General features: G+C 30.4%; 1 protein-coding gene across 5 annotated transcripts in view; it reads right to left on the bottom strand.

Annotated features, from left to right (window-relative positions):
- LOC116345011 (longitudinals lacking protein, isoforms A/B/D/L-like) overlaps positions 1-26,356 on the bottom strand; it is an 85,969-nt gene that overhangs the window by 919 nt on the left and 58,694 nt on the right. The window contains exons 7-9 of one of the 5 annotated variants that reach the window (XM_031773996.1): positions 14,216-14,340; positions 13,876-13,954; positions 12,409-13,470 (exon numbers count right to left, since the gene is read on the bottom strand). In XM_031773996.1, coding sequence (XP_031629856.1) covers positions 13,163-13,470; positions 13,876-13,954; positions 14,216-14,340 — 512 coding nt within the window. In that variant the 3' untranslated portion in view covers positions 12,409-13,162. Of the gene's footprint in view, positions 1-192; positions 315-385; positions 482-4,719; positions 7,188-12,408; positions 13,471-13,875; positions 13,955-14,215; positions 14,341-17,740; positions 19,420-19,584; positions 19,976-21,438; positions 25,301-26,356 lie in introns of those variants that run through there. The other 4 variants (XM_031773995.1, XM_031773990.1, XM_031773987.1 and 1 more) reach the window with 4 other exon arrangements.

The following is a 26,356-nucleotide window of genomic DNA, read 5'->3' as shown; positions in this document are numbered from 1 at the left end:
ATGTAAGAACATAAGTATGGAAGAAACAGAGCATGAAAATAAATGTTAAAATCGTGATCGAACAGTTGAAGACAAAATCTCGAAATTTTATAATTATTTTTCTTCTTCTTTGTCTTCGTCGATTTTTTTATAAATATGAGATTAAACATAAATGGGATTCTTTTTAAATGTGAAATGCTAATGATTTTTTACCAGTGACGATGCGTATTTGTCATCCGTTAGAATATTTTGTTCGATGGCATCCAATTGTTGAACGTTTCGCAGTGGAAAACCGAAATTATAATCCTTAACCAATTGAGCCATTGGTTTGACTTCTACAATTTTATAAATTTCGCATTGTGCGTTAGTGTATGCGGCTTTGGTGATTGAGGTCGGAGCTACTTACTTAAACTAAAACTTCGGACTGATGGTGAGCTTGATTGAGATGATGACGGCGGCGGTGGTGGTGGCGGTGGCGGCATCAATGATTTTGCCATTAATCCTGCAATTTTTTAAGATAATATTTAATTTTACTGTGCTTCAAACTTAATCGAATTTTGTCTATAATAATATTATGAATAATTTTGTCAGAACTATTGCCAGAAGCAAGATTTCTACATTCTATTATAGCAACTAATTAGTCTCCCAAATAATCTCTTTTTTAACCAAAGGTTGCTAAATATTAATGAATGTGATTACCAAGCAAAAAATTTATCGTTTGTCGGACAATACAAAAAGCAATTAATATTTTAACTCAACACCAATAATAATAAGAATATAATAATGTTTGAAAATAAATGGAGAAAAAATCTTTCAACAGGTTTTATTTCAGTCAAAAAAATGCCATGTATTTATTTATTTTATTCAATTTTTTTTTTCTTTAGGTAAGTTTACTCTCTTTTCGGAGTGTAAAACATTCACCATAATAAATATTTCATCCGAATGTACTCAACTCGATGATTGATGCTAAAATGCAAGAAAAAGAAGAAAAAAAAACGAATATGTTCTCAATTAAAATGGTTCGTACATATCGTTAATTATAAAACTATAAATGCAAGAAGCATATTTAGAAATATTTACCAACAACAAAAAAAAAATAGTTTCTTTTATAATTTGTACATACGTTGAATTTTGTGGCATCTTTAATTCAATTACTGCAGCCACATCACATCCTAATGATCATCACAACATTTCTGCATCAATCTAAAATGAAAGAATGGAAATGATCTGTCATTCATCGGGAAAATTGCAAAAACATCAATCACATCCACAATTAAATAAAACAAACATTAAATTTTTCGATTGTTTTTTATTTATTTGAATCATTTGGCACTTCTACTAATCAATTGATTCTTCTAAATTAGAATCAATAAATTAACCATCATTTTATAACATAAGATTTGTAACAATAACGAAAAAATATTTGATGATAATCTCTTTTTTATCTGTACTTGTGTGAATTTGAGCGGCTCTGTGCGAAACATAAAAAAAATGCTTATGAGGCACTACCAAGTAGTAATATACTATCTGCCAGTGGTTTATTTCTTAAAAAAATTGATTTGTATCTATTGGTAACATATTCTATAGTCTTTTTTAGCCGGTGTCACCTCACTTAGCTTTTGATGATAATAAAATGAAAATGGATTTTAATTATGTGATAATTTGATGTTTTTTTCGCATGTGTGTGCGAAAGTTGTCTGGTCGTCTCGATGAAAATGGACACACATAGCAGTAAATGAGTGGTGATTTTTCCGTAAATGGGCAATAGTAACGTTTGTGCCGTGACACACTGCCATTATTCGTGCTGTATACTTTTCCGCATAAATTGCATGCGAATCCATTTTTTTCTTGTAAATACAGTCCTTGAGTGTGAAAAGTAGAATAGAAAGAGAGATAGAGAGAGAAGAAACAGAAAGAAAAAAAAAACATTTAAAATTAGTACAATTGGAAATGTGGTCAGTCATGATTTGGTGCGCACACAAACAAAACACACAAACACACATTAAAAACACACGTACATTGAACTACCTAAAGGAAAAACATGGCATATATGTTTCGTATTGATGATCACTTTTATTACACTTTTATCTAAAAACATTTTCTCGATTCTCCAAGTCTCTCTATCTCTCTCAGAAATTGCGTTTAAAATTTGACACTTTGATGATGCTTGATTGTGGATTGAATGCGCCAAATTGACGACGGTTCAGGCATTTTCCCGTATTTACATGATTTCGAAGCGTTGATTTTCGTGCAGCACGGAAGTCACAGAAGTCACACTGAAACTCTTTTCCACATTCGGCCGACAAATGGAATCGCATCGATCCCAATGTATTGTATATACGTCCACATTGACAATAATATTTTGTTTCATTGTTTTCGGTGACAATTGTGTATTGCATACGTGTTGATTCCAAATCTGTTTTGAATATCGGCACCAACATTTGTGGATTGCACATACAATGGAAATGTGACAAAGCAAGACAGACAGAGAGCAAAAGAAAGAGAAAAAAAAGAAGAAATCAAAATATGCACATTTTTTAGTTAACAGATTGATTGGTGGGTAGAAGGAATTTAAAAAAAATGGATTCTAATGTATACTATGATCTAAGTGTTATCATACTACGTTTAAAAATAAATGTATTAAAATTTGACGATAAAATGAATGAATTCATTGGACATTTCATAAGAAAATTTCATAAATATTTTGTTTTATTCCAATAATGACGTTTAAAAGAAAATCAAACAAAGGCAAATTGCACACAAATAGGGCAATTGATAAAAAATAATGATTTCAACATATTTTCCATACTGTATTGAAGTATTATTGATGAATGTTATTGAGTGCTGATTGACGACTATTAAACATCCTGAAATGAGAAAAAAAAAATCATAAAATTAGTTGATTTGTATATGCACTTATAAAATTGTCCACTTTGAATGAGTGACACCATGATTCATTTCATTGATATGACAATCATTTATTTTCCACATTTTTTTAAAAATCATTTTGTTGTTTTTTTTTCGTCAATTTTTTTTTCGTTAAACTTTCAACTTTTTTTTTTATTTCTATTTACATGAGGGAACGAGAAAAAAAAATTATTGTTCTTTGGAACTAAAATCGTAAAATCATGGAATTCTTGAACAAAAAACCTTGACATTTTGTTTATTGTACAAGTTTTGAATTTTCTTTTTAATCTAAATAACATTTGTAAATATCGACAGATACCATAAAGATTCACATTAGCTGAAAAAAAGTCCCTGTTTTTTCTGAGTACATTTTCATAGTTTGTTTGTTTTTTTTTTGTTTTTAATTGAGCTCATTTGACCGACACTCAATCGATTTTGTTCGCGATCGAGATTTTGAAACATTGACAACACATATGTAATATAGAAACTGATTTATTCTTGCAGTTGAATCTCAAGTGGAAGTTTATTCTTTTTCTCGTGCACTCCTTCAAAATGTTGTTTAACACTGTGTTTATGTTTGGCACGATAGTCACATATTCGGCATTTATACAGTGCTGGTAAACCACATTCCAGTCGTTCGTGACGTCTCAGCGTGTATTTCGTTTTATATGGTCGGCCACATTTTGAGCAATGAAATACCGGCGATGTATTGAATACAAGCGGTTCCCAAAATCGAGCTGCTGCCAATACTACGTCTTCACCGCATGAAATGACAATTTTTTTTTTTAAACATGAAATGGACCAGAGAAAGAGAGAGAGAGAAAAAAAACAGAAATTAGAGATCGTATTTAATAATTATCGAATGTTGTATGTGTAGATTGATGTTCGAAGAAGTCAAACTATTGTAAATCAAATGATATGTTGCATTAAAAAGTGTAGGATCACATCAACTAATTACGCCACATTTAACTAAAATTTGCATTGCATTTGATTAAAAACATAAAAAATGAGCTAGTTGCGCTAGAGCGAGATATAGTTTAAGGAGATGACAGACAGAAAATTATTCATGGCAATAAGTCAAATGTTCCCTGTTTTTATGCATATTAGATTAGAAATAGATAGTGAAACTGGTATTACACATTTCGACACAATATCCAAAAGCATATTCAATACAATTGCATAATTAACGATTTCAACAACGAAAAAAAAATGGTGACGTACATAATCTCATTCACTTTTTTCAATGTGAATATAAAGTACATAGACACAAATGCAATTTTAAAAAAAAGAGACACACATTAAAAATAGCCATAAAATATAGAGATTTACGATGAGATTACATACACAAGAGCAGGAGAGAAAGAAAAAAAAAGAAGATAATTAATGAAATCGCATAAATCAAGTGCTTACGAATAAATTTAAAAAAACAAGAGTAACTAAAAAATTGATTATAAATTATATCGTTTACCACATAATTCATTTTTTATTTGCTAGATTTTTTTTTCAAATTCCCGTCGAAACGTATAAAAACAAATTTCTTTTTCATTCCGTATCGGATGTCTTCTAGCGCATTTCGAATTTCGATCGAGATAAAAGGTGAGAAAAATTTGCACATCGTCTGCATTCGGGAGAAGTGTTGGGTTGTATTTTGTTTCGTGTCCAAAGAGCAATAATTTAACAACCAATTCGTTTTGTGTTTTATTTGTTTGCATTTTATTTGGAAATTTTTGAATGAATCGAATGTGTGTAAATTAGAAGCATAATGTATGTGTGGGTGTATGTGTGTAATGTGTAAAATATAAATTGTATTGCGATCTATATCGAATTACTCTAGTTATGTAAATCTTTTTTTTTTTTGTTTTCTATTTTCGGTTTTCGTTTAAATTTAGGTGTTTATTTGTTTATTTTGCTTCTTGCTGTTCTATAATGCTTTGATTGCTTCAAATTGAGCTTATGTCTTAGCTTCTCATTATTTCTCCAATGTTTACTGTATCAAAATAGATTTATAAAAAAATATTATTATTGAATCAGATAAATCTAGAGAATAAAAAAATAATAATAAACATAATTCTTATGTTTGATAATAGAAAACTATGAAAAATATCGTTTCAATATAATATTCGATTATGCTTATTTAAGTATGCAAAATGTATGTTTTTTTTTGTTTAAATTTATTTGGAAGATGAAGTGATTATCATTTACCAGGCATTGAAAGTGTTGTTGAAAACATCGGAAGATAAATCATGAGATTTTTTTCTACACAACATTATGTATGCTGTTTTATTTTTTTTGCTCAATCACTAGAGTAATCGCTTATTCCTGATATTTGTTTTCAATGACCGATCTATATGCGGTTAATCAAAAGATTGATTTTTGTTCCTTCAACTCGATATCAAAACATTTCACATTTTGTTATTCTTATTCTTTGCGGTTTCTTATTACTAGTCAAATTGTGTTCTTTTCATATTCTTGTTCTGAGAGTAATGGAAGGTTTCGATGTGCTTGAATATCAATATTGAATAATGTATGCGTGTATTTACATGTTGCTCTCGATAATTAAAAAAAATACTTAATTAGTGCGATAATAGATAAATCAATATATTAACCATAATTTTTTGATAGAATGTGATTGTTTCTTGTGTTAAATACGCCACTTATAAGTAAACCTATGGGTTTTTATGTCTTCTTGAAAAACGGTCTTTTCCGTACTGTGTGTGTGTGATTGCACCACATTTTCATTAAATAATAGTTTCGATCTTTCTTCCCCGTTACGGATTTTGATGTGATTATTGAATGCACTATTACAGTGATTTTCGAAAAAGAAAAATTTAAGGTGAAAAAAAGGTTGTCAAAATTATAATTATTGTTTTGCATTGAAATTCAGCTTCAATGCCTTCCATTATCTTTACACGTGTATTGATTATTTAGTCTCTCTAATCTAAATTCAATGTATATTTGAAATAATATCAAAAATGGATTCATTGATAATTAAGTCGATAATTCTAATTCGTAAGTATATGATGCGAAATTGAAATCGCCATTCATTATTTGCCTCAATTGGTGCACCAAAAAAACAGTCTAAATTGAGCTATCTGAGCTACTATTATTGATGAAAATCGTTCATCGTTTATCAAAACTGAATTTGAGCCTATGCTTAAGTATCAAAGAAATTAAAGAAAATAATAATAAAAAAAGAATGGTTATTATAATAAATGTGTTCTATAGTATGAAATGATTTGCTTTTTAAAATCGTTTCGCTGTTATTGTATGATGAAATAAAAAGAAAAAAAAATCTCATTTCGTTGGAGTATGTGGTTAGTCGTGTGGCCAGATGTCGTTTGCTATTCCCAAAAAGGATATAAAATAATCTATTGGTCCGAATGTGTGTGTGTGTGTCGATCAATGAATTTAGATCGTTTTACGTTTTCGGCAACTTTCCAATTTTGGTTTGTCCGAATGATGTTTTCGTACGTGTACACCAAGATTGCCTCTTTGCTTGGCTTTGTATGGACAGTATGGACACTGATGCGATGGCTCTTTGTTGCCACATTCATCATTTTCATGACGTCGCAATGTTGACTTCCAACGATATTTGCGTCCACAATGACGGCACGGGAACAATTTGTCACCGCTTTTACCATCAATTTTATAGCTACGTTGGATTTTCACATTTGTTGCGCTTGCAATTTTTCGTGCCTTCTTTTTAACCTTGTGTGCGGCCGCTGCCGATGCTTTAACCGATGCCGTTGTTTGAGCCGAGCTACTGTCACCTTTATTCATATTCAATAAATTTTCGCCCAATTTTGTGTCCATCGGTCCCAGTGTGTCGTCCTTTGTTCCGCTTGGTTTAACTGCTTTTGGGATGTTTTCTTTTGTTGTGCTACGTTCGTTTAGAAGATTAACGCGTGTACTACGTTCACCCGAGTACTTGATGCGAACACGTTGACGATATTGACGTGTTAAACGTGTTTGATTTGTGGTTAAAACCATCGATTTTTCATTCATGATTGCAGTCAATGGATTTTGTGTGGTGACCAATGGACGGGCTGCACTGCTACCATCACCAGAATCTGGCTTTATGTTTTCGGTATCATTTTTAGCATTTGGTGCAGCAGCTGCAACAGCAGCAACAGGTTCTTTTCGTGCCGACACCGAAGCAGCCGACTGTGGCAATTCAGCTGTTGGTTGCGATGGAACCGATGATGTACCATTTTGTGCTTTTGCAATTGTCGGGACAACCGCTGGAGTCGTCTTTGGAACGACAGCCGCATTTACGGATGCACGCTTCTTTGCTGCTTGTCCTAAAACATATGATCAAAATGAAGAATATTATCAGATACATTCACGCAATGGATCAGTTTTTAATCGATTTTTTTTTGGTTTGTTTTTTTAAATACAAATGAAACAAATTTTTTAAATAAATCGAAATCTTTGATTTCGTTTACTAAAATAATTGACAATTAAAACATAGACGAACAAAACATACTCAATGAAATAACTACAACTATTTTTTTTTTCAACAACAAATTAAATCAGAATAATAAAAAAGTAACTTTTTGATCTAAAAAAAATTAATATCAAACTACTGAAAATAATTGAACAATAAAAACAATATTAAACACTCAGTTCTCCATGTATTTGCCTTATCGGCTAACAAAGAAATCTGAAAAATGAGTGGTTAGTATGATGTGAAATTTAAAAAAATTATATATGTATGATAAAATAAAAAACAAAAAGTAAGTAAAAAATAATACATGCAATCATTCATTGTACCTGTGTAGGAAGTGATATACAAACAGTCGAGAATATGATTGGATTTTGAGGGGAAAGTGGATAATTTTACGAAGGTCTGTGATCGTAACTATAAATGATACATACAGAAATAAGATAAGGAGAGCAAAACATAAGAGGAGGAAAATGCAATATGTACATAAAAATTAAGTAAAAATAAAGAATGAAACAAATCAATAAAAACACATTATTATTTTTTATTGCACTTAAAATAAAAAAAATCATTCGAAATCAAATCAAATTAAATCATTTGATCGAGAATTATTGTTGTGGTTGTTGAACACATAAACAAAAAAAATTAAATCAAGAAACACATAAAAATCAACTAATTTTCACATCAAGTGTTAAATGATAGGATGATCCTCTCTTTCTCACCATTTGACGACTCAATTTACATTCCTGCTATCATTATCATCATCGATCGTCATCATCATCGATAGTTCATTGGCACAGTCATACCTAAAAAAAGAGCATTCGATTAGTGTTGTCAAAAAAACCGTTAGAAATTCAAACGATGGATCCCAACAAGAGAAACACGGTACATTTCTTATTCAATGATTTTATTTATCATATATATTTTTTTAGATCACTATTTCATTGAAAATAATTGAATTTAAATATCACGATTTTGTGTGCAACACTGAATTATCCCACTTAAAAGCAGCTAAAAATGATGCGACCATCATCAGCAACTTTAAAATTGCGTTGTGTATAACCATCGGCATTGTGTGTATCCTTTGCCAGTGGTCCGTGTTTCTGGCGTACATGATGCAAAAGGGCATTACTTTGTCGATAGAATTTCGTACAATTGGCACAATAGAATCGTGGCGGCACATTAACACATTCATATCGAATGTGTCGCAACACATGCTTTTTTCGCACATAATTTCGACCACAAGTGCTGCAATAAAACCGACAGTCCATCAAGTTTTGATAGTAATCTAGATAAAATAAATGAGAAAAAGAAAATACAGAAAAGAAAAGTATATTTATCAGTTGACAATAGTAATTATGAATATTGAAAAAAGTGTCTAGAAAAAATACTGGAATTTTCAATCAATCACGAATGGTGTAGTGTCTCACTGTAATTTAGAAAAAAAAGAACAAATAAAAATAAAATTGTGAAAATAATACAGAAAATAAAAGGATAAATGAATGAAATGCACAACAAAACAAATTGCTTGTTTTTTTTCTGGGTTCCATTTATTTTTGCTTCCTCCAAGTTTAATTATCAACAGTATGTTTTTAATAAATTGTAATAAATGTATATATTAATCAAATTAATTGCATATTATATTAGAGTTTAGGCTTTCTTCTAATTTTTTTAATGTGTTTTTTTTTTAAACTGATGATCTCCGAGAAAAAAAGAACGAAAAACAAAGGAAAAATATTTTTGTTTTGTTGACAAAATAAAATCGTTTCTTTTTTTTCCGTTTGGATATTTCTATGCCATTATTCGATATAGTGTGAATAGTAAGTAAAAAGTAAAATTTTCTTTTATTCATCAGTGAATGTGTTCCTTTTTTACGAAATAAAAAAAGAATTAAAGGAAAAACGAAATGCATATAACATATTGTAAATAATCAGCTGCGCGAAATCCAACCAAGTCACAGTTCGGTCGGTTGGTCGAAATGATGCTGCTTGTTTCTTTTCTATTTGGTGGTTGATCGTACAAATTCGTACTACGATTTTAATTTTATAATACACATCAAATTTCTGTGCGAGTATAAACACTCAAAATAGTTTTTCTTTGTAATTATTGCAAATTCTCTTTATCTTTACATCGCATTCTTTCTAACTGTCCCCTCACTGTGCAAACATTTGCACGTTTTCGCTTTCCTTTTTCCTACTATCTCTCCCCCCTTTTTTGTTATTATATGTGTGTATGTGTGTGTGTGTGTGTGTACTTGTAATTATATCTATTATCTAGGCAATCACAAAGAATCACATTTATTGTATCATCATGTTAATATATTATTTATCGTAAAAATGAAATTACACGATTTTTTTTTATTCGCTTTGAATTTTTTTTTCTTTCTTTCGTCGTGGCAGCAGCCGAAACAAAGAATAACATTTGAAGAAAAAATATCTTAAAACCAAATTGTTTTAATCTACAGTACATACATAGATCTATCGACAAGCGTTACGTGTTTTTGTTTTGTTGTGGAAATAACAATTTTCTTTTGTTTTTGTTATTTGCGAATCCTTCGTTTGGAATGGAAAGAAACATTCCGTTATGGCATAATCACGCGCGCACGCGTACTGGAATTGTTTCAAATGTGAAATAAATGTGTGATTTGACTGGCTCCAGCATGCCAACTGTCACACAGGAGACTTTGTGCCGTTTATTTTAATTTAAAAAAAAAACGAGAATAAATCGCACACGCTTCTTACAATTCCGCATGTACCGTATAATTTTTTTTTTTGTTAAAGAAAATATGTAGATAATACTATTGTTTGTCTGAAATCACTTGAACCATCTGATCTGATCACACCTGGTGGCCTTCTGTCCACCGCAGATTTTTTTTTCTTTTATCAATTTCCCTCTCAATTTCGTACTTTTTTTCATTTTCTAGCTAATACCTGAAATTTGCATTTTTTATCGTTTTAAAATCAAGAAAACTAGAGATTGTGTTTTTATTTGATTTTCTTTGTGTTTGTGTGGTGTGTATATATGTATAAATAAATCGTTTTTCCTTTTTTTGTTTTACTTATACTCAACGTTTTTTTTTTGCATATTGTGTCACAGCTCTGTTTTCATTTCTTAAGTGTTATCGCTCATTAACGTTAAATTATTTCGTTTTTTTTTTTGCTGCTTTTATTGAATGCGCCCAAATGAGCAATTCAATAATTTTTTTTTGTTTTCGGTTAAAACTTATGTTGATTTTTCATGTATTTTCCTGTAATGATAAGTATAAGCGGCAAAACGGAAACTAAACCTATTAAAAATGATGTCTACTAACAGTAAAAACATGCTGAAATTCGTTTCGTTTACTCGATTAAATGTATGTAATATGTGGTTGCGCATGTGTGTATGTGATTTGGTCAAATTCGAATGAAAATAACTAAATTTTAAATGCTTTTTTATCCTTTTTCATCATTTGCTGATGCGCGATGTTTGTTTCAAAACATTGGTTTTTTTTGTTTCAACGATATACGCACAAGCAACTTGTAATTTGGTCTACTTTTGATTTGGTGTGAACCAAAACAAAATACAAACGCATAACAACTACGAATTTTTCTTCTTTTTTTGGATGAAAATAAATGACTCTATCGAAACAAACGTGTGTGGAAGATTCTTGACTTGTTTCACTAATACAAACTTAACAAAAAGAAAAAGAAGAAGAAATAAAATTAGTTTTAAGTGATCTTCAAATCAATCACGAGTTGATTTTTCTAAAAACAAATGTTCCGAAATAAGTAAATAGTTAAGTTAGTTTTTGGTGATTTCAAATAATTCAGCGAAAAAAATGGTCATAAAACAAACAAAAAAGAAATTAGTTTAACAAAAAAAAAAACAAAAAAGAAATTAAAGAGAAAAAAAACGAAGTGTTTTATAACATATATAAATCGTGCACTTCAACCAGAATGCCGTCAAATCACGGCCACACTTTTTTCCTTCCTAATCTTTCATAAAGCTCGAATTTCACAATGATTTCTTTTGTCCACCTAACCTAATCTAATGCAAATATAAAGCTACCTACATACCTAGAAAAATAAATCGTTTTAACTGAAGCAATAATTATAGTGAAAATAAATGAATGGCAACTGTTTCCACAAAAAAATGTATACATATCACATTCCTTTTAAACCGGTGCAAACTATCGACAGAGCTCTGATTTAGATTGGTTGTTGGTTTTCCTCTCTCTCTCTCTTTCTTTTTGTTTTGTTTAACTAGAACCTTCTTCACATTTTCGATTTCATTATCGTTTAATTGACTATTTTAAAATGCCGCACATATTCAATTTCAACTCTCACTTCATTTGGCATAATTATTTATCTATCTAGTGTGTATATTCTTTGTAATTGGGAAATTGGGGGGGTATTTGATTTAATTTAAAAATAGAAAATTGATTGGATTTGATTGCACGATGTATGTGAGACTCGTTCCGTTGCACTTCCTATTTTAAATTATTCTATCAATAATATAATTGTTGACATTGTGTCGATATTTTGCCCACTTGTTTTGTCTAAATTCGATTCATGGTTTCACATTATCCTATCATTATATGTTCTGATTCTCTCTTCTCCAGCTTAAAATACTTCATTTCATGCAAAAATGTGTGTTCAAGTCAATGTGTGTTTCACTCGAATCACTTTTCGCTAACACTTTTCCTGTGGTGTTTTTGTCAACACCTTCTGCACTATTCAAACCAAATGCCAAACTTAACACAGTTTTCAAACAAAAAAGAATGAAAAGAAATTATGGAGAAAAAGAAAATTAAAATATGTTTTTTTTTGCACATAACTAGATTTTTAGATAGTTTTTCTGTTTTAAATACGTTCACGTTATTTCTGTTAAAATATATATATATATAATTTTTTTTTATTTCTTTTTCCATTTCGATGGTGTAAATATGGGATTTTAAATAACAATAAAAATATATGTGGTAAATATATATGCAACGTGTATTTTTTTGTTGTTGCTTCAAATTAAAATTGTATCATATACAAATTCCTTTCTGTTTTCATTTGAAATCCCTAATATTTACGAAGAGAACAAAAAAAAAGATGCGTTTAATTATATAATTAAAAAAAATGGATTACTAAAATTCTACGGGGTTTTTTCACAACGATTTAAATCGATTGTCGTTTTGGTTTCTGTGACCCACTGAATTGCCAAAAATTCAATAGACTAGAACCATGTTTTATGAAAATGTTATCATTTCAAATGACTTCAACATTTTCTTTCCCTTGTTTTTGTTTTATTCCGCCTTTCGATTCACTTCGAAAAATGGATTTTATCCAAATCTTTTTCGAAGTAATGTTGCATTTATAAGTATTTGTTACCATTTAGTTGCATAAACAAAGCTGTATCAATTCATGTTTTTCATCATCCTACCCAAAACATTAGTTGCCGTACAATTCTTTTTATTTTAAATTCTGTTTTCGAAACCGTTAAAATCACATTGAATTGAAGATTCTTTTCAAATGTTATCTAAAACTTATCGCAAATTGATGTCACGAATATCATATTATATATGAATATATGGTCGGAAATGAATTAGTATTTTTGTTTGTTAAATTTTGTTTATAGTATCTATTGCATTCGTTTGGTTTCTACTATCGTTTTTTTTATTGTATGTGTTTTTTTAAAAATGTTTCCATGTGTTTCGTTTATCGCTTGTCGATCCGAAGTGTTTTCATGTTTTTGTTGTGTTTGTTTCATTTTTGTTGTTTGTTTAAAATACCACCTGAAAAACGGTCACCCGAGCACATTTTTAATGCACCCGGGGAGATCATGACACACAGCAATGTTTCATCATCATCGCGGTTGATGTGTTCGCATGTGTAACACTAGATTATGCTTGTGTTTTGACTTTTTACGACATATTGGACACTCGAATTTTGGTTCGACACCACATTCAAAGCGTTTATGACGATTCAAACTGTGTGGCCGGGCATATGAATTGCCACATCGTTCGCATGTATATGCACCACCCATAATTGGTGCGGTACTTGCTTCATCCGATCGAAAGATTGGCACACGACCGTAATGAATTTTTCGGGGTGATGATGAACGGTCCACCGATAAAGATGACGAAGCAGCTGCTGCTGCTGCCGCCACAAGGCCTGAAAAATGTTTCGATTTTCGAATTATTTACAAATCATTCTCTTCACACGCACAATATCTCTCGTTTCGCTCTCTCTCTCTCTCATTCATTCGGGTTTTTTTTATACAGCCAAATGCCGGTCTTTGGAATTATTAAAAAATTTTGACGTATTTTTTTCTTTTCATTTGCCAATCAATCGGCATTCAGCACACACATATTAATATAGTCAAACATTCATGTGCTTCAGCAGAGTTTGAATTTTCTTTCAAATGTCTTTTTCATTTTAACCGATTAAAATTTTTGTTCGCATCGATTTCGGACGAACTTATTGTTTTCGAATCAAAAAAAAAGTGAAAGCCAAAATGTAATAAAAGAGAAGAAAAACGAAATCCAAACTTTACTGCACTGAAATTGCATTATTTACTTAAAGAGTCGGTAAGTGCAGTTGCTGATGGCGTAACAACCGCTGCATTCGGTGACACTGGCAATACACTTGACGGCAACTGTAAAAGACCATAGTCAGTTTATTCAAAATGCAATCAATTTAAATGGCTTCGCGAATTAAAATCACATGAAATTTGACACCAAAAAAAAAATGCTTTCAATCGAATTCCGACGCCACGATATCGATATACTATGGCACTTGGAATGTACACTGATATCGAGATCAAGCCGTCGATAAATCAATCGACGAGAGTACTATGTTTTGGGTCATTTTCATTTGATTTTTCTCTGACTAGAATGTGCACGTAGCAATCTCTTACAGCCAATTCACGTAGGCACGTAGTTGGTGTAAATAAACGTAGATCACATGGCTGTTCACTGTCCGACGATGAATGTTGCGGCGTCGAATGACATGATGTATTCGATTTCGTGCGCAAATCGCATGCTGAAATATAATGGACATATAATACGATATTTATTTGGATCGAACAGAAGAGCATTAAATTAAACAGAAAAAGAATTTAAACAAAAAAAAACAATTTAAAGAAAAAAAAAATGAAAGAAAAATAATATGTAAATCGAATTATTGATTTGTAAGTTCGAGACGCATTTTGTAAATGAATATATGTATGCGTGTGTGGAGGTCAATCATGTAGTTTCTGTTAAACCAGTTGGTTGACATTCACACATTTCGAATTTGATTCATTTTTGTTTTGGTTTGCCTTCCCGGCCGATAAATCGATGGAATTAACTTTGTTTGGTATTTCTTTTTTCACATTTGATGATTTGTTTTTGCTTGTTTGTTTTTTGAAACGTAATAACAAAAACTTAAAATCAATTGCACAAAATAAGAGGAAAAACTATAACATTAAATTCGAATTGAAATGGTTTGCGATTAGTGAATTGCTTGGGCGCAGTTTAAGGGTGAACGTTAATTGATTGATGATGACTAGTGAATATTTTGTTTGTTTTTGGTATTTTAAGTGACAATTTTGTAATTGATTTGTTTATTTGGTGGATGAAATTTGCTAATTTAACGAGAAAAAAAAAAGAGAAAACATTTCTATTGTTCGGTTTGCCGGCTGACAAATGGTCGATACAAATTTAAACACAAATAAAAACTGGTTGAGATTGGCAGAAGTGCATGATGATGTGTGTGTCATTACACAATCGCCTTTTCTTCGGCCAATCTCTCCACATTGTTCACATATTATTCGCTAAATAGATAGAGAGATTTGTATGCGTATGAGAGATTGTGTGTGTATGTGTGTTTGAATGGAATGAATTATTATTATTAATATTATTTGCCAAATTAAAGATACAAAATTAATGAAAACAGATAAAAAACGAATAGTAAAATATAAATGAAACAGAGGAAACAGAAACAGGTAGTGAAACAAGAAAACACTCAAAACTTGATCCACATGAAATAATTATGAATGTTTACGATTAAATGTTACTCCAAATAGTTTGGTTTTTATATTTTTTTTTCACTTTTTGAAAACGACAGTTGTTCTTTTCGGCATTTTTCTTTTTGATATTCGCGCTTTTGATTATCGAAATTCGATGTGTGTCAAAAAAAAATCATATTTCTTAAACTGTAATCACTTTTCATTTTTGATTTTTCAAAAAGAATACTATTTTCCAATTGAATACTGAATTTTTCTATGTTTTGACAAATTTTTGATTTCGATATTACGGAAGACGCGCACACGTTTGGATTCAGAGCTTTTGACCGAATTCATCATTTTGGATTACAGCTTAAAATGCAATGAACACAGATATTTGAAAAAAAAAAGAAAACAATTACGATATGAATATGTGTTGAACCACCACCCGAAACGAACATCGATCGAAACAATACGCAGCTCAAAACACAAAAAATCCACATTTCAGACGAAAAAATAGTATTGAAAATCATTTGGTCACTTTCGTAAAAAAATCGCATTGGTTTTGCTTTTTATTTTTCGCTAAAATCTACAACAAATTTCAACAAGAACAACAACAACAACGAAAAAAAAGAAGAAAGAAGGTGTTCAACTTCATCCACAAATTGGGAATAAGGGTGGGAGAAAACTCAACGAAAATTTCAATCACCGAATCATCTATCTCCAAGATGCATCACATTTGCATTGTCATGTCATGTCGCTAAATCATCGCATCGCTGGCATATGGAACCTCTTCCTAAAATGAGAAAAAAGAATATTTCAGTGAAAATTGCATATGAAAATGTTTAATCACCATTCACGAAGAAGAATAACGCTTCCAACTAGCTCGATGAACGCAATGTGTCGTTTTTGTTTTGGTTTTATTTTGGTTTTTTTTTTTATTCTGTTTATTAATTTTATTTTTCCTTTTTCAATATAATTTTTTTACATTCATTAGAATTAGTTATACGCTTTCTAAGACTTTGTATGTGTTTTATGTTTGGTGTGTTTGTGTGAGTGTGAATGTGTATGTGTAAGTGTCTTTAATTAAATACTTTTTGCTGTTGCCTTCTGTTAAGCATCCTTGCTACACTTTTCTCTTCTTTTTTTTAAATTCAATTCTTGCAAAGTGTGTGTGTGTGTATGACTTCTTTAGTGTATTCATCATCATTATCATTTGTCTTGTTTTGTTTTGACTAAAATTCTTAAAACTCTAAATCAATTAGTTTCAAATAAATAAGTTAGTAGTAATTAGTATAATTTAAGTGTCGAATAAATAGTTTCCTATGACTAATTTTTGTTGTTGATGTTGTTTGAATGTGAATTTGTTTGTTTGTTTGTTTTTGTTTGCTGCATTGATTACATTGTTAGTATTTTCTTTCATTTTCAATTCAATCAATTGGATTTCCACCAAAATGTTAAACCTTAAAAAATTATTCATGAAAACCGTTTTGTTCTTTTTTTTTGACTAAGTGAAATGGCATTGCGCCTGATGCAACCAGAATGCAAACTCTCGCAAAATAATCAAAATGAATTTTTTGATTTGGTGTGAGTTAGTAAGTAACATTGCCGCTCTGGTCTGAACTGAAATCATAGATTCAATTACGCTTGCCTCTTGCGCCACATCTCCAGATTAATAGAGATCGAAATTTGTTGCATTCTTTTTTTTATGCAAATACTTTTACAAAACAAAAGCAGCTAATGATTTAGTGTTTCTTAATTTATCGTTAAAATGTCTCTCATTTCACACGCTAATCTACATCATTAGTAATACTCTAGAGTTTCAAATAAATTAAAAAGAAAATTCTAAATCCATTGGTTTTTTTCTTTTGGTTGTCCTATATAAATGTCATGTTACACATTTTTGGTTGCGTTTCGAAAATTATACTCTAAATTAAATGCACAAGTAATGTCATAATGGTGTCGGAGTTTATTTGCCATATTTTCACAGTTTTATCGCATATAAACTAGCTATTTGTTTATTTGGTACAATTTGAGAGTATCCACCAATTGAAATTTGAGCAGATGAAATGAAACGGTGCAATGGCAATCATTAAATATTATATTTATTTCCATCTGGTATTGATGCGATTGAACAAAAAATATGATCGTTTCAAATGTTCGATCAAAATTGAACAGATTCCAAGATGGTTCAACTTGGATCGAGAAATCGACAGATTTCATCATGGGGTTGACATTTTCGCAGTCAACTTTTTGTTCATTTTTTTTCCAAAGACTGCCATCATATTAACGTCAAAGAATAGAGTTTCTATGCATTTGTATTCTGTGATCATCTCTCTAACTAATATATATTATTATATATATAATAAATTGTGAACAGAGTTGTAGGGGAACTTCAATTAGATTAGCAATTTGCGATTGTATTTGGCTCTATTTTGTAAACTAACTATTTGTGTGTGTGAGTGTTTTTTTTTGTTCATTGACTTTTACAATTTATATACATGAAAATATGTGTATGTGTGTGTGTGTGTCTATTTGAGAAACATAAACTCTTTAAAGATCTCTCTCCTAAGTCATATTTGTTTTGAAAATTGGAATCGATGCTATTCTGTTTGTGAGTGTTTTATGTTTGGGTCTGTTGTTTTGCGTATAAATTGTGACCATTGATGAGCTATAATCGGCGACATTCAGAAAATGATGCACATTTCATTTTCTCAAACTCAGTTTATCATTCGAAGGGGAGGAATTAACTAATTAGAAAAATAGAATTGGGCTTAGAATTTTTTTTTCTTGGTTACATTTTTTTTAGTAGTATGTATGTGTTTTTGTTATCCTCATTTTAGTTTCAAAAAGGGTAAATCTTCTATACTTCTACGTCTTAAACATTACAAAAGAAACTGTATAACGTTAAATGTGTTAGAGATGGTTGAATTTTGTTAATGATTTTTTTTTTGTTGTTGTTCATTTTTCTAATAAATAATGAGTAGAATTTAACCTAAATGGAGAAAAATAAGTTAATTACAAATAAATTGTGAGAAATAAATACTAATAAATTAAACCACACGCAATTACACGCTTTGCACGCACGAAATAGCAAAATTCTTGAAATTCATTCTCTCGCTGACTGAAATGACTATCAGAATCAGAAGAAAATCAAAATTTAAAATTGTTGCAAAAGTTTTTATCCTTAAAAATTAGATTGCCGTTTTTTGTTTGTTTTTGTTTTGTTTACGCGAGATATAAATAAATTCAGTGTAATTTCAAAATTGCTATGGAATGTTTCCGTTTACGAAATCTCTTTTCTTTGCTTCTTTTTATTTGTGGTTGTCAGTTTGCAATTGGTGGGCATAGTGTAATAGTGTCATGTATTGTTTTTGGCCATTTTCTTTTAGCCCATTGAATTTATTGCTATATTCACCAAATGCAAATATCGCTATTTCACATTTTTCTAATTTTAATTTGTTTTTACTTTCAATACTGGAATGTGTGCAACTCTCGCAATTAAACGAAAATTTGTGGTGAATAAAAAATGGAATGAAAAACAATGACAAAAAGAAGAAAAAATCATTTGTTTTGCGACTTTTTTTTTTGTTTTTTAGAGTTTTTCCTTTTCAACAATTGACTGAATGACACAAAATAAAATACCCGAAATATATTGAGATTAACATTCAATCATGATGCGCAACATTTAGAACAAAAATTGCAATTTATGGGCGAAAAAAAATAGATATATGTTTAGTTTAAATGTCAGATTTTGTTTTTCGTTCGAATGGTTTGCCTTTAATTTCGATGGATTTTTTCATGTGTTCTACTGTAAAAATCTCGGTTTGCAATTTGAGTTCATGTGACGCTTCATGTTGCTGTGAATGTTGGTTTTGTAGCCACACATTCGTTCGCAAAAGAATTTTGGCGGTTTTCCACATTCATTTTTAATGTGACAATTCAAACTGTTTTTCCATTTATATTGACGCTTGCACACTTTACATGACCATGGTTTCTCATCTTCCGCATTGAATAGCATGTCTGTTGATGAGGCGAGTGATTCTCGTTTAACATCACGTTTCAATGCTTTCGATTGGGTTGGTGAATTGGCTGAATTATTTCCGCTTGAACCGCTTGAACCACTTGTATTTGTCCTGTTGTGCCGCAAAGGGAGAGAAAAATAGAACGGAAAACAAAAAAGAAAGGATTAAAAAAATTCTTATGAAACCTTAATGAAAATTGATCTAAATTCAAAACGGTTTTGGTATAACTTATCAATAGTGCAATAGTGTTTTTGTGTTTCATATAAATTGACGTACCTTGTTGGCGTTTCGTTTCCATTTTGTGTGCTGTTTGTGTTGGAATTAGCGCTGGCGCTACTTCGTGATGTCATTGGTGAGATGACCGCTGATTTGCTCGCTGATTTGACGGTTTTATTGCGATGTGAACCGATTGTACTGGCAAACAATGCAAATTGGCCACGACGTGCACCGGCCGTTTTGAGTGCGGTCAGCATTTTTTGCTGTTGCACCGACCGTCTATTTACATGTGAATTATTCAATTGCCATGACTGCACACCTTGACGCGATACTTTCAATCGATTGCCCGGTTGCTTGTTGGCATTTTGAACAGATGACAACGATGGTAATATTATGATTGGTGATGGACTTCGTTCGATTTTGATTAGTTTCAATCCGCTAAAATGCTCAACTTTTGGTTTTGAACGATTTTTTTTAAATTGGCATTTTTCGGTTCCGATCAACATTTGTTTGAGGGTTAGATTGTATTTCCGTGTGTTAGATTTTGGTTTATTTGATTGTGTTAGATTTTGATAAATTGAACATTTGATGCGTTTGATTGGTTTTAGTTGTGGTTGTTATTTGAACACATTTAATTTGATTTTGATTATTATTATTATTTTTTTGGTTTGATATGCGTCGTTATGAGCGCGTATAAGCACACACACATTGAGCAAATGAAAATTATGCATCGAAATGGAAAAGAGAGAAAAAGAGAAGAAATTATTCGGTTAGCATAAATTAATTAGTTAGTTAATTTCATCTGGATTCGACACACGATTGATTTGTATAAAAACGTTTTGACAATGTACACGCGCGCATTTCACGTGATCACAGTGCAAGCAAACGATCAACGATCGATAATATTCAATCATTTACTTCGAACTCAACGAGTTTAAAGCAAGTGACAAAACACTTTTCTTGACACTGTTCTCGATCGAAAAACATCACACGTGTATCGCAAGAACGTTTCCAATAGTGTGTATGAAACTCAGATGAGAAAAAGCATATTTATCATATCAATCAACAAACAGTACAAACAAAAAAAACTGATGAAAAAAAACTCGAAATTCAAATGCAATACACAATAATATTCACAGGCGACAAAAATACACACAAATATTTATTTTATAGAAAAATGAACACAAAAAAAAACTTTCTAGATTTTTAGCAATTAAGCTAATTAGTTAAAGGCTTCAAACTTCGTATGGTGATTGTGTATGGATATATTCATAAACGAACAGAACATATAAAATTTTTTTTTGCTAGAAACTCATTTCTGTTGAAATAAAAAAAAAGAAAAAATTCGATTAAAAAAGCATATTCAATAAAAAAAAATGAAATCTCAAAAATTGAATTAAGACAAATGGTTGATCGCATGATATAGAATGTTTTTTTATTTCATTTTTTTGTTTGTTCTTTATTTTGGAATTTTTGTTATTTTGTTATTTAACTCTGGGCCGGAAAAGCACATCTGTCACTTTGAAATCTCTCAATTACAAAGCTTTTGCTCGTCTCGTCTTCGGCCTAAAAAAGAAAAGAAAAGAAATAAATTAGTAAGAGAATTTTAAAACCATGACTACATCCCGATCGTTCGTTTAGGCCTGTCTCTTGAAGATAAAATGATAAAAGAAACGCTTTATTATAATTAAATGTCTTTATTCAATTGCCGTATGATACGGAGCAAAACACTAAACTGAATATATAAATATGTATATACTTTTATTTAAACGCGATTTAAATGAATCCTGTATACCAAAACGAGATGTGATCAGTGATCGGTGTTTTTCTCTTGGTTTAAATCAATTACATCATTTTCTTCTTGAGAATATATGGGTTGGATTTGTTTCAATATTATTCGTCTCTATTGTTCGGTTTTTTTTTATATAAATGGAATGATGGTGAAGAGCACCCATTATCATTGGCTTATACTGTATCATGCATGTGGAATGCATCGTGCACCACAAAGTGTTAGCGCAAAGCTCATTGTAAATTATTGATTTTTTTTTTCGTTTGCGACTTTTTTTTACCGAAACCTATGATATGATCAACATTCTGAATAAAAAAAATGCATCCTTTTCATGGTTAAATCGCTCGTTTCAGTTACTGATCTAAAGATTTGTTGATAAAAACGTGTGCTGTTCATAATTGTTCATCATTCTATAGCTTACATAACTAATGGAATATCTCTTTATAATTTTATAATAATTTTTTTTGTAAAAGTTTTTTTTTTCTTCAATTTTTTTTTGCAAACTAATAAACATTTGTTTGTGCAACATTCATCATTTTCCACCTCCTAAAAAAATAAACGATTTTTGTTTTGTTTTCTTGGGATTATGGCTGTTAATCTATAAAATAGAAAACAGGAGATGAAATTAATGGAAATGCGAATGCACAATTGTAATTACAAAGTAGTACATAGAGCAAAAAAAATGTACGTGTTTAAACATAAATCAATAATAAATTGAAAGAAATAAAAAAATAGAAGGAAAAAAGAAAACAATACAAATCGACTTGAAATGTTTGAGTGAGACTGACTTTCGCGATACATTGTACATTTTAACATAATCCTTTCGTTTTTTTTTCTGCGTTTATAATAATACAATTACTGTGTCAGTAAATTGGAATGAATGAATACGATTTACTCTTTTTCTCTTCTTTTCTCAAGAGATATATCACTATGAGCGATCAATTACAAAAACAAAAACGATTGAATTTTCTTCTCTAAATGGACATTTGATTCAAATCCTGTATGAATGGAACGTATATCTCGGTATTAAATAACTTTTGTTTATTTTGCGTTAGCGCAGCTGTTTCAAAAAAAAATTAGAGAAAATAAAATGGTATTTCATCGGCTGGAATGAGGCGTGGCCTTTCAAAAAATATCTTGTTTTTTGTAATTAATATACCGTAAATTCAAATGTCCTTTAAATGTCAATTGTTTACAATGTATTCATCGCGGTTTGCATATAAATTGTTTTTTTTTTTTTATTAATTCATTGAGTATTCTCTGATTATATGGTTTTTCTTATTATTTTTTTTTCTTTGATTGAAAACGATTCAAAAAATTTTCATTTTTAACAATAAACATTTATAGAAAATAGGCAAAACGAATCGTGATCGATTTTGTTCGGCCCAAATGAGAGTTGCGTCTCATTTGTTTTTCTGTACTCTTTCTCTCTCTTCTCTTCTACATATACACATATATAACAAACAAAAAACAAATCTTTTGTGAAAACTCATATTTCATATGGTTAACTGGAATGTATGTGGTTTCATTCATGTATCTGTGTGTGTGGGTGTCTTTTGTATTAATATTCTTGCGCGCCTGCACGATCATTGACTTTGTTTATATCGCTTCTTGGTGAATCGAATGCTTCAATTAATTGATTTTGAAACACACTCTTTATATGGTTTTTACTCTACTTTCATTCCGTTTTCTATCGAAAAGTGAACATACTTTTCAAAGGCACATTTTCTACCGAATCTGAATATTTTTTTTCTTCTCTCAGCGAAATTTTTTATATGCAAAATCTGTCTGTTTTACTTTCATGTGTGAGCGCGAGTTATTTAATCAATTGGGAATGCAATAGATTATATTTTGTTTTAGATTAAAATACATATACATATATATTAAAAGAATGTAATAATATTAATATCGATTTCTCCAACAAGGATCATTCCTTTTGATGCGTCTCGATTTATGTGGTGGCGATTTATATAATTTGTTGGGAAACTTTTCATCATCTTGTTCTACACATATGGTTTTGACATCTCTCGAAAATAGAAAAAAATGTTATGCCACCATGCATATAATATTTTTCAATAGAGAAAATCAAATGATCCAACACTTAAAAAAAAAAATTGAAAATGTGACTCCTGTATTTGACGCATCGAGTCGCGATTTTTTTTTAAATATTTCATTTGTTTCAATCAAGCGACGATTTGATGACATTGAACCATCAAGCTTGAAAAATATCGTAAGAATAATTATAAATGTAGTAATGAGGTAAATTTTGGTCTCTTAAGGAAATAAATTATCATCTCTCTTATTGAGAATGAACGAAAAATATAATTCAAATGAATGGCAAACACATTTGTTTCCCGTTCGTTTCATTTTCAATATGGAATTTCTTCGTTCTCTCTGAATCACTTTGACTGTTCGTTCAAATAAGAAAAAAAAAAATTCGGTAGGCTATTCTATCAAGCTGAGCTGTATATAATTCATTTCAATATGACACTGACTCTATGTAGAATACTGTAAAAAACTTGCTAGTGAAAATGGTGGCTTAATCAATAACCAGCTATTGTCTAATAATTGAACAATTCAACAACGAAAATGGTGGAGCAAAAATTTCGATAAAATTCATTTGGATTTTTAAATTGGTACAATATTATTGTTTTGTGTGTTTTTATCGGTGTATGTATGTGTTTCTTTTCGATATGGCGTTTTCGATTCATTTTCATTTCACATTAATTACTAAAAAACAATTGAAAAATAATTATCAAATACCTATGAAAAAAATATAAACGCTAAGAAATTTATATCGACTTCATAAAACATCGATTGCTTTGATTATTATTGGTGTCTTTTTTTGTGTTCCATAAATTGTAAATATATAGAAAAAAAAATATGTGCATCAAATATGAAAATTGCTTATTTACACGTATTGAAGAGGAAACAATGGGTCTTTAATAATTGTTTTGTATTTGTTTTATCTCGTCGTTTTTGGTCCCATTGAATTCGAGAATAAAAACATCTTCTCAAAACAAAACAATCGAAAGAAAGAAACCAGTTCCCGCTCACAATCAAGCGAGCCGAGAAGTCGTTTCTTTCAACTTATTGGGAATTCATGATGCGTTTTATAAATGCAAAGAACTTATTTGTCTTTCGGTTTTAAAATTCAACTTCAATTAAACTTTTGTTTTTCATTATTTCTCACCTCACAATCGAATCTAATATATCGGTATGACTTTAATTGCGTGAAAAATGTGAATATGTTTCACAAAATGCGCGCGATCGCGACAAAGGAAAAAATATCATTAAATTGTGAGTGTGTGTGTATATTTGTGGGTGGAATGATATATCATTTGTGTTTTGGCATTATCATTTTAAAAAAAATAAGAAATTCTTTCCCATTTTGCTTTTGTTTTTACTTTCGTCTGTCTATGTTCATGTATCTTTAAACAGTTGAGTTTAAATTTTGTGCATCGTCTTTAATATTGACTACTTGAATGCCATTGCTCATTTCTAATTTGATTTTTTCTTTGTGCATACGTTCCAAATGTCGATTAATGTGCATCTTTTGCTTTGCTTTATATACACAAAATGGGCATGAGAATTGTGGCTCTTTGCCACATTCCCATTTTTGATGGTTACGCAACGATGATTTAAGCTTATAGAATCGCCCACATTCGGGGCATGAAAAACCTTGTCCATTTTTCGATTCACCATCGCTTGATTTGTCACCATCGATGCTGGTATCTTTATTGGTTTGTTGTGATTGTTGTCCTTTTTGCTGTTGAGCGACAGTTTGGGCTGGTGTCGTTGGCATTTCGGATGAATCATCTTCGTTTGGATCATTTTCATTGGAATCGGGCGAACTACTTCGATCACCCGATGGGAATACTAACGGTTGTTGACCTTCTTGCATTGTCACCAATGGCATCACCAAATTTGCATTCCACTGTGCCCATGACATTCCAGCTATTTGTGTTATGCCCATACTCTCTGTTGCTGCTTAATTGAATGGGTTTTCGATTTTTTGTTTTGGTTTGGTTTATGTAGAAGAGACGCACATAAATAACACGCAAATTGGGTAGAGGGTGTGTGAAAACATAAAAAGAAACAAAAAAAAATGGAAAAAACAAAGAGAAAAAACCAAAAATAAGAAACGAATTAAAATAAAGTCTAGGTATAAATGATCCAATTACATTGAACTTGCATACAATGAATAAAGGGAAAAATAATAACGAAAAAAAAAAACGCAAAAAATATATAATTTTAATTGCCATAGTTGAAAATGTGCTGATTATATTAAAAGATAGATTCAATTTAAGATTAAATTAACATGTTAAACATTGAGACGCTATGAAATGAATGCACGGGCACGAGGTTTGCATAAACAAATTAACAAATATGCAATAGATTTGATTTTTTTTTTATACAACGTTCGAATGAATGTCGAATGAGCTTATGGTATGATGGTGTATTTGTGTGTTTTTGCAAATGAAAATGACACTATTTCGGGTAAATTTCGAACAACGAACTCAACCGAATTATGAATTAATTACAAATTTGGTTAGCGATTACTTTGTTTTTAAGTTTACGGTAGCTATATGTTAAATAAAGGGATTTGTTCAATTATCAAATCATATATACGAGACACACGATTGGAAAATATAAACATATTTATGAATTAAGGAGATAGACAGTACAACCCGGCTGTACATATAGGTTATATATATAAAAAATATAAAATAATTATAAGCAAATATACAAAACTACAAAACAGAAAAGGAAAATAAAACGGACAAACAACATTTATTTATGTTTTAAACTGGTCAATAAGGAAACAAAAATGGTTAAATTTTGTTTTATTTGGAAAAAAATCACAATCGAAAAATAATAAGAAAAAAACAAAGAGGAATAAATAATTAGCGAGAAGAAAAACGCTGGCATTGAAATTGTGTGTTTTTTTTTTTTTTTTTGGGAGGAGATGCTGACAATTAGCGCAGTACTAGTGTATTATAACAGCATAGTTAGCAATCGTCTTTTCGACTTATTGATTTT

The sequence above is a fragment of the Contarinia nasturtii genome, unplaced genomic scaffold (assembly GCF_009176525.2).
Source record: "Contarinia nasturtii isolate CC-2019 unplaced genomic scaffold, AAFC_CNas_1.1 Cnas_scaffold_1240, whole genome shotgun sequence".
In the NCBI taxonomy this organism is placed as follows: Eukaryota; Metazoa; Arthropoda; class Insecta; order Diptera; family Cecidomyiidae; genus Contarinia; species Contarinia nasturtii.
This window is presented reverse-complemented; position numbering and strand designations above follow the sequence as displayed.